This window comes from Plecotus auritus (genome assembly GCF_963455305.1).
Source record: "Plecotus auritus genome assembly, chromosome: 6".
NCBI classification, from domain to species: domain Eukaryota; kingdom Metazoa; phylum Chordata; class Mammalia; order Chiroptera; family Vespertilionidae; genus Plecotus; species Plecotus auritus.
In genome coordinates this window covers 22,600,506-22,612,931 of record NC_137773.1, presented here as the reverse complement: position 1 = coordinate 22,612,931, position 12,426 = coordinate 22,600,506, and the positions used below count along the sequence as shown (strand labels likewise).

The window sequence follows — 12,426 nt, the reverse complement described above, 5'->3', positions numbered from 1 at the left end:
GAACATAATATAATTAAATCAATATTTTAGGGTTTGCCTTGGCATCAGAATGCAATATGAAAATAGAAAGTAAGGGAAGGAATGACAGTGGCATGGGGACCAACTAGAAGTGTTATATTACATTTGGAGATTTGAGGCAAGTTTTTTTTTTTTTTTTTAAGGATTCTCTATAAAAATGGAAATATCTTAGAAAAGAAATGACTAAAATAATTAAAATAAATAAATAAATTTAAGTGTTGCTATGAGACCTAAGGACTTCCCAGAGCAACAAATCAGTGTAATTATCTTAAGTATGCAGCTCAGATTAAAACACCCAATTATGTTCCATTCCTATGACTAGGACAATAACAACAGAAATAAAATGTATTTGTTTAATGTAGGTCCTCCCCTTTAGAGTACCAACTTGATAGGTGTAATGGTTAATTTTATGTGTCTACCTAACTGCGCTAAGGGAAACTAAGTAAACCATTATTTTGGGGTGTCAATGACAACTAGCACATGAGTCAAGAATGACATTTGAATGACAGACTAAATAAAGATGATCATCTTCTCCAAGGTAAAGGGCCTGAATAGAACAAAAAAGGTGGAGGGAAGGAGAATTCACTCTCTTCATGATACCCACACTCCTGGTTTTCAGGCTTTTAGGCTTAGACTAGAATTAAACTGGTTTTCCTAGGTCTCCAGCTTGCAGACCAACAGATCACAGGATTTATTTCCATAACTGTGTGAGCCAATCCCTCCTAATCCCTTTCAGTATACCTATATATATATATAATCCATTAGTTTTGTTTCTCTAGAAAATCCTAACACACAAAAAAGAAAATCCTAATACAGTAGAGGCAGACACTGTATCTGTCTTGTTCACAACTCTATATTCCCAGCACCCAGCACAATGCCTTATGTATAGGAAGCTCAGTAACATTTGCTGAATTAAAGAATGAAAAGCCAAGTAAGAGCTGTAAAACGCTAAGTGCTTGACTTGACAGATAAGGAAAACAAAAGGAATGCAGAATACTCTGCACTGAAAGTTTAAAGTCAACAGCAAGCACCTATTCACCTTTGATTCAAGTAAGCCAAATAATTACACAACTTTAAAAGTGAAAGTTTTTATAGGCAAATGTCTTTTTTTCCCTATGCCATTTATCTTCCCATCTTTAGGTTATTCATGTCAGTCCTTAGTAAACAATTAAAAAGTATAAGCACTGAATCAGTGCCATAATACCCCCATGTTCACAGCATCTACATTTTCAAGACCCTGTCTCTTAAGTTTACTCTTGACAGGACATCATTATCCAGGCTGCTCTCAGACCATACCATTGAGTCAACTAAATATATTTAGTAAATATATATTTACTAAACATCATTATATACTGGGCTTCATTCCATAGCAAAACCCCAAACCTTTTAAAAATCTCATTTCCTGTCTGTTTCTTGGATGTATATTACCTCTTCCTAAAAACTGTTCTTCTGACTTCAATAGCCCATTATCCCAACTCTCCCCTTCATAAACTTTGAATTCCACCAGTCATTCTCAATTTATTTTCTCTGCTATCTCTTCTATCCTGATCTTGCTGGGATTTAAACCCAGTCCTAATTCCCTGGCCTAAGTTTAGTTCTGTATTTTCTGCTACTAACTTCACTATATAAATGAGCTAAACTTGGGTTACCCTGTCACTTTAAACTCAACATGTCTTTTCATAAAAGCCACCTAAAGGACAGAATAGTGTGTGAGGAGAATCAAAGTTTTGCCACCCCAAAATATGCCTTTGGGGATACTGATTTAAGCTGGTTATTAAAAAACAAGACTCCGAATTAACCTTTCACTCTCCCCCTTACCTGCCTAAAGAAATGCAGATAGAAACTCCTGCTTAAAGGAAGGAAACATATTCTTAGCATCATAATAGGAAATGTGGCAGAGTGGGAGAAACCTACGGTAGCAATGCCTGTTTGAACTTTCTTCTGTATACCATTGTTTCTGGGTGGCCAACAAGAATTTACCATCTTTGCTCTTTCTCATCTACCTGCAAATTGTGGGCTTTAAAATCGCAGGCCTCTGCCCCCATTTCTTTCTCCTTTGTCCAAAAGGGCATATACTGGTAAGAACCTCAACAGCCTAATGCTCCTTTGGGTCTCATATTTTTATGGCACCCCTGCACATACATCCACAATAAATTTTGGATATTTTCTCCTGTTAATCTCTCATGTTAACTTGATGATAAGCTCAGCTAGAACTTAGAAGGTGCAAGAAAAGTTATTTTTTGACCCCCTCCATTATCTGGAAGTATAGGGAAATTAACCTCCTGATGTTGCTGAACTAGAACCAAAATAAATTCCAAAATGCCAACACCACTGAGATGCTAATAGACACCTAAACTGATGAATATCCACAACAGCAAGCCTTTACTGTGAAATTAACAGACACTGGCATTTAATGATTGGAATTCAAACCTAAATACTCTAGTTTACATTTTGTAAACTGGCTGCCAGTTAGTGAGTTCAGCTGAATATTTAAGAAATCCAATATAATAAAAGCCTAATATGCTAAGTGTCCAACCATCATTCGACCAGTCGCTATGATGTGCACTGACCACCAGGGGGCAGATGCTCAGACTGGTAGGTTAGCTTGCTGCTGGTGTCGGGCTGATCTGGACTGGGCCAGACAGATCAGAGCCCTCCCGCGGTCCCTCCCTGGCTGGCCGGCCCCAATCGGGACTGGGCAAGACGGGCGGACACATCCTAGAACTGTCCCGCAGTCCCTCCCCGCCCCGATCGTGCACCGGGCCTCTAGTAGTAAATAATACAGAGATGATGAATATTCCCGGTAGGAACTGGAGTTAATGATGCATGGTACTCCTAAAATTCTATGTGTGAGCCGTAACTTTCTACAGGGCTCCATTAAAAAAGTAAATGCACATAGATAAAATGAATCATGCCTTCTCTTTACCCAGCACTATACTAAGAATTATAAAAGATACTTTCATCAATGAAACACAGTTCTTTCCCTCAAGAAATTTCTAGAATGCTTTCCTGTAGGAATGCATCTAAGTGAACAGGAAAATGATTCACATATTGGTTTTCAGAAATCAAAGCATTTGATAGTATGAGATTACAGTGTACTTTCCAGTACTATGTTTCCTGGTATAGGGTTTCCTGAATTAATCTAATTCATAGGAGGCAGCAAGTAAGAATCCTTATCCATTTGTAGTTCTAAGAAAAAATGGGGGTCGGTGGGTGTGAACAGGGAAGCACTATTATTAATCGGTGAAATATGGTACAGTACAGTGGTTACTAAACTTTGCTGCACACCAGAGCTTTTATAACTTGTGATGACTAAGTCATACCCCACACCAATTAAATCAAAATAAGTAGTTCAGGTTAGCTAGAAGCCAGGTGTCAATATTTTTTGAAGTTCTCCAATATGCAGCACTGTTGGGAAACCAATGGTGTAATTGAAAGGCAGTAAAATCTATTCAAATAACATATTAGCTATGTGACTTTAAGCAAATGAACCACTTAGACTAACAATTTACATGAAACCCCAACTTAGGGGATTGTTGTAATGATTAAATAAGACCAGGACAATGCCTGAATAATGGGCAAGTATTTTTTTTTCTTGCATGAAGACATAAAAAGGAATGTTTAGCCACAATGAAGTGAACGAACTACCCACTTATTTCAATAGTATTTATCAATGTGGCAACCATACGTTAAAGGCAATCATACATTAAAGTTAGAACACATCATTACTACATCAGAGAATGAAAGAGGTATCTTTTATCCTTATCATCCAATCAATTTATATAACGCATTTATAAAAACTGTAAGACCTAGTTGGTCTTACAAAATCCCTTTTATAAATGAAAGCTGACATTACAAATTACAGTCTTCATTTCAGGTTCAAATCTATATGACATCACAGACAGAATCCTAACTCTCATTGTAACTTTTCCCATTTTCCCTTTATACTGAGGACTGGAATATGCTAAACCTTTCTGAACAGCACTTCCAAAGTCCCCATTAAAACAACGCATTCCACTGATACCTTACAGAAAAGAAAAAAAGCAGTAACCTAGTTCTTCAAAAGAGTAAGGCAAAGAGCTCAACTGCTACTAAGCATTCACCACCCCACCTGATTATATTATTAGGTAAGTCTAACAGTATATTTCATGTTAATAAATATTACTAACCTGCAGCCCTGCATAGACAAATAACAAAGTTCAGAAAAAGTAATATGTAACTGTAATCCAAAAGACCAACTTATAAAAAAAAGGAACCTATATTGTCACAGAGAGTAGCTTTATCAAAGATTAGCAGTTTTTTTTTTAATCAAATATTCTTTCTCTCAGTAGGCACTACACCAGTGCATGTATTTGTTAAAACTGACTCAGTGGCACATTAAAACCTGAACATTCACTGTCAATTACACCTCATTTTTTAAAAATCCCATTAAGACATGCATTAGTTTATGTTGTATGATTATTGGTCATTCAAAATTTCAAGGACCACCTGAGATGGTACTGGAAACAAAGTAACAAAAAGCATCATTTAAACTAGGTAATCATTTGTATTATGAAAGCTATTAACGTACTCATTTAACCTCAGAAAAACTTCTGTTAAACTCAAGGACTAATTTTAATATAAACAGAATAACCGTAAAATAGTCAATTTGTAATATGTGCTTCAAATTCTAGTTTTGTTTTTATAGTGTTCTTGACATTAACATTCTTACTATAAATGCTACTTTTAGGTATATTTTGAAACAAACTGATCTAACTCTAAAAATAAACCAAGGTAGTAAAATCCATGTACTATACTACACATGGGTTCACAAATATTTACTCCAATTTAAAATACAAAAAAAGTTTTCATCCTGCAATCCACAGATTGAAAAGGGAGAACAAGAATTATAAGCATCTAGTTAAACAATAGTACAAGCAATACATTTATAAAAGAGCTTTTCAGTTCCTCTGTATGAGGCCAATGCCATAAAGTGAAGGAGGCAAAGTATGGCTCTGCAGCATCAAATGAAAAGGTGTGGGGCATGTGAACTGGCATGACCTGACCTTGGCATAAAGGTGAAAATGGTTCACAGGAAAATTCAGAGTTAGGAGACTCTAGTACCCCTCTGAAAGTCATCAGTCTAATTTCTATTATGAGGTGTTAGGCTGTATCTCTCAGGTCTCCTCCAGTCAAAAATGCTACCTAAGCATCATTACCTCACTCCATAACTAGGAATCCATTATAAGCCAATAAAGCATCTTTAGTATACCGTGGATTCAGTTACCCTATGAGTTCAAATCACATTTCTCATGCATTCAGTGATCTTTCTAATAAAGACATACCCAATACAGATGTCACCTTTGTTCTCTGATAACAGCATTAGATTTACAGGATATATCCTCAGTGCCAAAAAGCTAAGATTAAAATTTAAGCTGCTTTTAAAACTGAAGAGAAAGGATTAATTAGTACTTTAAAAATATCTTCTAGAGAATACTTGACATTCAGAGGGGGAAAAAAAGTTAAAAATACAAGGTAACAATTCTCTTATGCCCTTCCCAACTTCTTTATTCATGATTTCCTTATAAAAGTAGATTCTACTAATTTACTTCCTTCTAAACGATAACCTATGGTTTCCCTCACGGAGATGTCATTTTTAAGAATCTTCAGTGGTGTCTCATCCTATATAATGGAAGGCTAATATGCAAATCGACTGAACAGCTGAAGACTGGTCGCTATGACACGCACTGACCACCAGGGCAGACACTCAACGCAGGAGCTGCCACCTGGTAGTCAGTGCGCTCCCACTCAGCCAAAAGCCCTTAGCCAGGCCCACAGCTGGCGAGCCCAGAGGCAGTAGCGGGAGCCTCTCCTGCCTCTGCGGCAATGCTAAGGATGTCTGACTGCCTGCTTAGGTCCGCTTTCCATGAGGGCATCCCAAGTGCTCCCGGACTGCAAGAGGGTGCAGGCCAGGCTGAGGGACACCCCCACCTCGAGTGCACAAATTTCGTGCACTGGGCCTCTAGTTACTAAAGAGCATTCAAAGGTAAGATCTAAACATGACATCAAACTGTGATGAAATGGTTTAGCTTCTATCTGAAAACAAGTCTTAAAATGTCAGGGCTGAAATTTCTGAGATCAACTAGGCCAGTGACTTTAAGTAGGGAAACTTGTTCAAACAAATCCCTACTCAAAAGCTCATATGCAAAACTTTTTCCAGAAGAGTAGGAAACCTTAAACCTTTCTGTCCGGAACTCTACTTTCCCACTCTAACAAAATTAGAAAATGACTAAGTTGGTAATATCCTTTTTATTTCACAGATGTAAGAAAATGATAGGCCCAATGATAGGCACTGACTAACCCCAGATTACTCAGTCTGCACATGGCAGATCTAGAGCTTGGTTATACCATAACTGTTTCTTTGGAGAACACATTAATTCAGAGTGTCACAAAGAGAGAGAGTGTTGTAACAGAAACACAGTAATTTTAATTGAGTTCCCAGAGGCCAATTCACAAGGTCCAAGGATTCCAGATTCTTAAAAATATCAAGAGACTGAATGTCATCCTCTCACTCTTGCTCTTTACACTGGAAGCTATGTCTCTAGGTAACAATAGATACTTTAATAAGGTCCTTATTAGGTAAGGGGACCTGATTAGGCAGATCTGCTATGTAGGTCAGGTAATTTGCAGTTATTTTTTTCAGATTTATCAAAGTATATTAAAGAAAATGGGGGTTAGGGGGTGGGGTGTCAACACGTCTAAAACAAAGGATAACGTATAGTTTGCCTTATTCAATCTAGCTAAACTAAAGTCAGTTTAATTCACTATTTACCAAATAAATATTTATTGAGTGCATATGTTATGTAGGTAATGTGGGGAAAAACTGCCACCCAAAGAAAGACTTATCTAAGTCTTTCTTAGTCCTTACTGCTTCAGTGGGAAAACAATTCCCATACTTAAAACCAATGAACCACTTTTGTGTCTATGTACTGACTCTACCATTCCTAAAACAAATTTACTCCTTCCCCACCCTCATCCAATTACTACATTTCTGCCTGAGACTACTCCCAGAAGCCACACTCTATTCTTGGATGCCTGCCCCAACCAGTTCACCAAGCTCTCCTAGAGCCAGATCCTGAAATCCCATCTCCTCTCCCAGAAAGCCTTAACTTGAAAGCCAGGTTAATCTCTCTAGCTCTACCCACAGACAGTTTATATCTACCACAACTCTCTGTACACATCTTATAATGGATGCCTATTAGTTTGTTCACAAGTTAATTTCCTTTACTCATTGCTTATTCAAGAGTAATATTAACCATTACTCTTGTTAGGTACCAGTATCGTTATTAAATAAAAGCTACTGGATAAAAGGGCACGTATTTAATATGGGTTTAGCACTGAAAATGCCAGGTGCTTAATGCCTTTTTTTAAAAATGCCTTTTGAAAATGATTCCAGATATATTAAATTTAACCTGATTTGTGAAATTTACAAAATCTCCCAATATGGATAAATTTAAAAAGCATTATGCTAAGTGAGAGAAGCCAGACACAAATGTTACCTCATATACTAGTATGATTGCATTTACATGAAATTCTAGGAAAAACTAGTGATGAAAGCAAATCAATGGGTGCCAGGGATGGACAGATTACATGGGAAGGGAAATGAGTTTAAAATTTTTAGGCTAATGCACTTGACATTTTCTTTGAGAAGGAAAATACGTAGGTATTTAAATCAAAAATTTAATTCTTCCACAGTAACAAACTTACTTTCCCACAAAGCAGGGTGTTTTCCGTTTTTAGGGATGGGAATAATTTAAAATCTCAAATCTGGATCATTTTAGATTTCACATTAATCTTTATCTCAAACGATAAAGCTGGCATTTTCTTTCAAGTAATTTACTTTATCATTTAACAACCAACAAACATTTCATTATTCAATTTCTCCGTTTAAAATGTCTATCAACATTGGAAATTATTTCAGGATAGTGTTAATTTGGTTGTTTCCACATCAGAATGAATGTATGTAATCTAGCTCTTAATTCAAGATTGAATTAAGAGGAATAGAAATTGGAAATGGAAGCCACAGTACATACCAATTCCACTTAATTCTCAACTACCCCTGGATCTTTTTGTTATTTTTGAGTAATTGCTGGAGAATCCCTGGGTTTTAAGCTATCTTTTAGTATCTATTCTAGGAAAGGACTCTTTAATTTCAAAAGCCAAACTATTCTAAAACCCTTTAAACATTTTCCCTGATATGACTGACAACTCAACAGGTTAAAGTTACTTATCAAACTGTGGTTTCGTAATTTTCTTTTAATATAACTGAGATCTGAGTATAAATTTCAACATAGCGCTGCGCTCAAACTGCCTTTGCCATTACCCATAGAAATTTAGTACCCAGACTGAAATGTAGCCAACACTGCCATTCTTGAAAGAGTAATTAACACCTTGAGGACTTCGCATAGTATAATTTAGTAATTTCACGTCGCATCTGCTGCAGAGATCAGACTGTCATTATGCCACCTCCTTTCTTGAACCCCACTACCACCCGCAGCTTTCTTCTTGACTTTTCAAAGGTTTAATCCACTCAGGACTGCTAATGGGGGAATCCAGGCACCTTCACTTGTGAACTCACGCAGAGAAAAGGGCAGGAAAATGCGGTTGAGTCACGTCGCTCCGCCATTTTCTAAGCGGAGGAGGAAGACATGTTGGAACAAAAACACAACAAAAGAGCAGCCATTTCCCAGGCCAGCTCCAATAGCAGCCCGCGCTGGCTGAGCCGGTCCCCTCGGCACCTTCAAATCCACCTCACTGCACAAACCTAACGCATCAGAGGTGCCCGGCGGAGGAAAGCAGCCTCCGACCCTGCCGCGCAGGGATCAGAGCTGACCCGCAGGCTCACGAACCGCAGCGCCTCGGGAAGGACGACGGAAGCTAAACAGAGCAGAGTGCAATCCACTGAAAATCGACATTAAGTTGACAAACTGAAATGTACTCAGTGATGGTGGTGACGAACGGTTCAAAGGAAACCACTGGCTAAAGGCAACCCAGGTATAACTCAAATCCCAGGGCCCGGATGCAGCTGGTCCTGTTAACTGCCTCGGCCACTGCCCCATTCCCGACCCGTGTGCTTGGGGTTCTTACCGTATGTGCGGGATGCCAACCCCACCCTGAAGAATTTTATAGAGTTTGCTCTCGTACAGCAACTGCGGGTGTCTGGCCTTCTGAGACTCTAGCTTCACTGCCACTTCCTGCAGAGGGGAGAGGGGATAATGGCATCAACATCCCTGTGGACTCAATGTCACTCGGAAAGGAAGGGAGACATTAGCAAAGCTCCAACTCGTGACCAGAAGGTGAAAGTGGGAGGCTGGGAAGAGAAAGCTCTCTTTGTCATTATAAAAGGAGGCTCCAGCCTCAAAGGCCTTTTCAGGGGGCAGTGACGAAATCCGCACGTCCTCTCAAGTGCAGGGAAATGATTCATGCAGAAAACGTAATGAGAGGTTATGAAGAAATCGGGCGATCGGAAGCCGTCCTAATTAGAACAAGAAGCCCAGTCGAATTAAAAAATTATATATATATATATATATGTATATATATCTCGCTGAAAAAAGGCTTTTGCCGTTTTCACCTTAAACGACGGTAAAACAGATTACAATACTGGGAAACTTCCCAGTTCACCCAAGCTTTCTATCGTGGTCTTTCCCTTTTAGGGCAAGAGCGTGGGAGAGGTTCCTAAGCGAGGGAATCCGGCTCCCTCTGGACCCCCGGTGCGTGCGGTGGGGGTGGGGTGGGGGCGGAAAGGCCCGAGCAGTTGGGTCGGGGGGTGAGAACAGGCGCAGCGTCGTCGCGAACCCCACCCCAGGAGATTACCTCGCCATTGGTGATGTTGATCGCCAGATAAATGTCCCCGAAGGAGCCAGACCCGATCTTCCGTACCAGTTTGTATTTCCCTCCGACAATGAACTCGGCCTTGGAGCCGCTGCTGCTCGCCATCGTGGGAGACGAAGGCGGAGGCTGGGGCCCAGCCCCGACACCTCGGAGAAGAGGACGCGGGCCTCTGGGCTGGTCCCCTGAGCAAGGCTGCGGAGGAGGGCGGCAGGGAACCGAGCACGTCGGCTTCTGGCGTCACAGGGCCCCGAATCCACCAAGGGGAACCCGATCGCCGCCGCCCAGTCAGGTTTCTTTTTGCTAGGATGCAGTTTAAGCGGGGTTCTCGCGGCTCACAGGCTGGGCCACTTGTGTCCGGGCGGCCGCCACTGCCTCGCTTTCGCGGCGACGTCGCGGGCTGGAAAAGGGGCGCGGTGAGTTAGGGCGGCGATACGGCTGCCACCGCTGCCACCACTGCCGCCGGCTCCCGCCCGGAGGGACCCCTGTCACTCCGCCGACGCCGCCATCTTGTTACTCCGGCTCTAGCCAACGCAAAATGCCCCCAGTCCCCGGGAGCCGCTTCTTCACGGCGCAGAGCACTCTGGGAAAGACTTCTCAGCACTAGCCCCGGAGGGTCGGCAGTGAGAAGAGGGCGGAACCGGACCCGTGAAAGTCGCGGCTCACGCTCCAAGCGTCACCCTGTCACCGCCCAACTGCTCCTGCGTACTACAGCCCGGCTGACTGCGCAGGCGCGTGGTGGCAAGCTCCTCATTCCCGCCCCCCGGCTCATTTTCACTTCCGGTCGTCGGCTGTTCCACTCTTGCTACCTGTTTGTTAGTCACCTCGGCAACGCCCGGTCCCTGAAAGGCCTTGCGGCGCCAGGCCTCCAGAGCAGTTAGGAGTCACCTTCATTTTTCTTGTAAGATGTAAGCTTCAGGTCTTGGAGTTGGGTATTGACCTTTGCTTTCTGAAACGGTTTTAAACCTTTGATCTTTCCGCCACTCCCTCCGCCCTCGACTTAGTCCAGCTCAATTTGTTTTGAAAGGAGCTGTCGCCTCTGGTGGAGAGGTAGAGAAAAGCAGCCCAGGACTGGCTGGGTTTGTTCAGGGCTCTCCAAAAATCAATAGAAACATATATAAAAATAAATAAGTAGCCAAGCCAGTGTTGCTCAGTGGTTGAGCGTGGACCTTGGAACCAGGAGGTCAGGGTTGGATTCCTGGTCAGGGCACATGTCCGGGTTGTGGGCTCCATCCCTAGTAGGGGCGTGCAGGAGGCAGCCCATCCATGATTCTCTCTCACCATTGATGTTTCTATCTCTCCCTTTTCCTTCCTCTCTGAAATCAATAAAAATATATTTATAAATAAATTAAAAAGTAAAATTGTACTTTATGTGGAGGTTTTATAAAATGGTGCTAATGGTAGGTAGCTGTTTTGTTAATATCCTTATTTGACAAAATTAAAGTTGTCATGTTATCTGCCCTCTTTTTTTTTTTTTTTTTTACTTTTACAAGCTTTTGAAATCTCACACTCTGGAACCCATTAGTTTAAATGACTTTTACAAGGCCTTACAACTGAGATTCTATGATTTTGTGTATATATTTGATGTCTCCTCATTTGTTTCCATCACTGACAATACCCAGCAAAATGATATGAGTGGCCATAGCCTTTTCAAATGTTATTTCATTTTATTCCATCTTAAGATTTAAATTTGTCAGACTTAAGAAGGACAAAGGTTGGTTTTTGTTTTTTAAGAAAGTGAAGTTCTTAGGTGTCAACTATGACTCAGCCTTTCCCTTAAAATCATGTATCATTTATGGTAACTTTCAGCCTCAGCAGTTGAAGAATTACCTGTTTTAGGTCCTGCTATTTTAAAGTTACAAGACATTCTGTGCTTATTGAATCAGCAACAGCTTTTTTGGTGTAATGGAAGGGTTCTTCTAAAATGTGCCAAAATGCAATTTCTAACTCCTGGATCAGATGAATTCACTAAAAATATAATCAAAAGTGTAGGCCTAGGGTGGACTGGGTGAAGGAGGGGGGAGCATGGGAAACGGGGACATTTGTAATACTATCTGCAGTTAAAAAGTATAGGATAAAATTTTAGACTTTGAGGGAGATATCACCTCTAATTCAATAATCATATGTTTAAATGCTTTACAATTTCCACATATCAATTATGCCCTACTAGGACAAAAGTGGCTTGCCCAAGATCATACAGATGATATTAGAGGCAAAGAAAGGACTGGAACCCCAACCTCTAACAGAAAGATAAAAAGGAAATTGGGACAGTCATGCCAGAGTAATTACTTCTATGTTCATAGAGAGATCAAGATGAATTGAAAAATAATTTTAAGCCCTAGTGTTTACCTAAGAAAAGGTCACTGGTAACCAGAGTATGTTTTGAGTAAAATGATAAGGACAAGCACCAGAAGTATAGATAGATGTTGTAAGAAGGAAAATAAAACACAAGGGCAGCCTGCCAATTTCTAGAGTTGTTTGGTGCAAATAAGTAGAAAAAATGGAATGCCTTAGAATATGTCACTGTTTCAGGTGTTAACT

The 12,426-nt window shown here is 40.6% G+C and overlaps 1 protein-coding gene across 8 annotated transcripts in view; it reads right to left on the bottom strand.

Annotated features, from left to right (window-relative positions):
* CSNK1A1 (casein kinase 1 alpha 1) overlaps positions 1–10,914 on the bottom strand; it is a 37,523-nt gene extending 26,609 nt beyond the window's left edge. For 4 of the 8 annotated variants that reach the window (XM_080675918.1, XM_080675920.1, XM_080675919.1 and 1 more), the window contains exons 1-2: positions 9,871–10,914; positions 9,145–9,251 (exon numbers count right to left, since the gene is read on the bottom strand). In XM_080675918.1, coding sequence (XP_080532044.1) covers positions 9,145–9,251; positions 9,871–9,993 — 230 coding nt within the window. In that variant the 5' untranslated portion in view covers positions 9,994–10,914. The remainder of the gene's footprint in view (positions 1–9,144; positions 9,252–9,870) is intronic. The other 4 variants (XM_080675914.1, XM_080675916.1, XM_080675915.1 and 1 more) reach the window with 1 other exon arrangement.
* Positions 10,915–12,426: the final 1,512 nt, after the last annotated feature.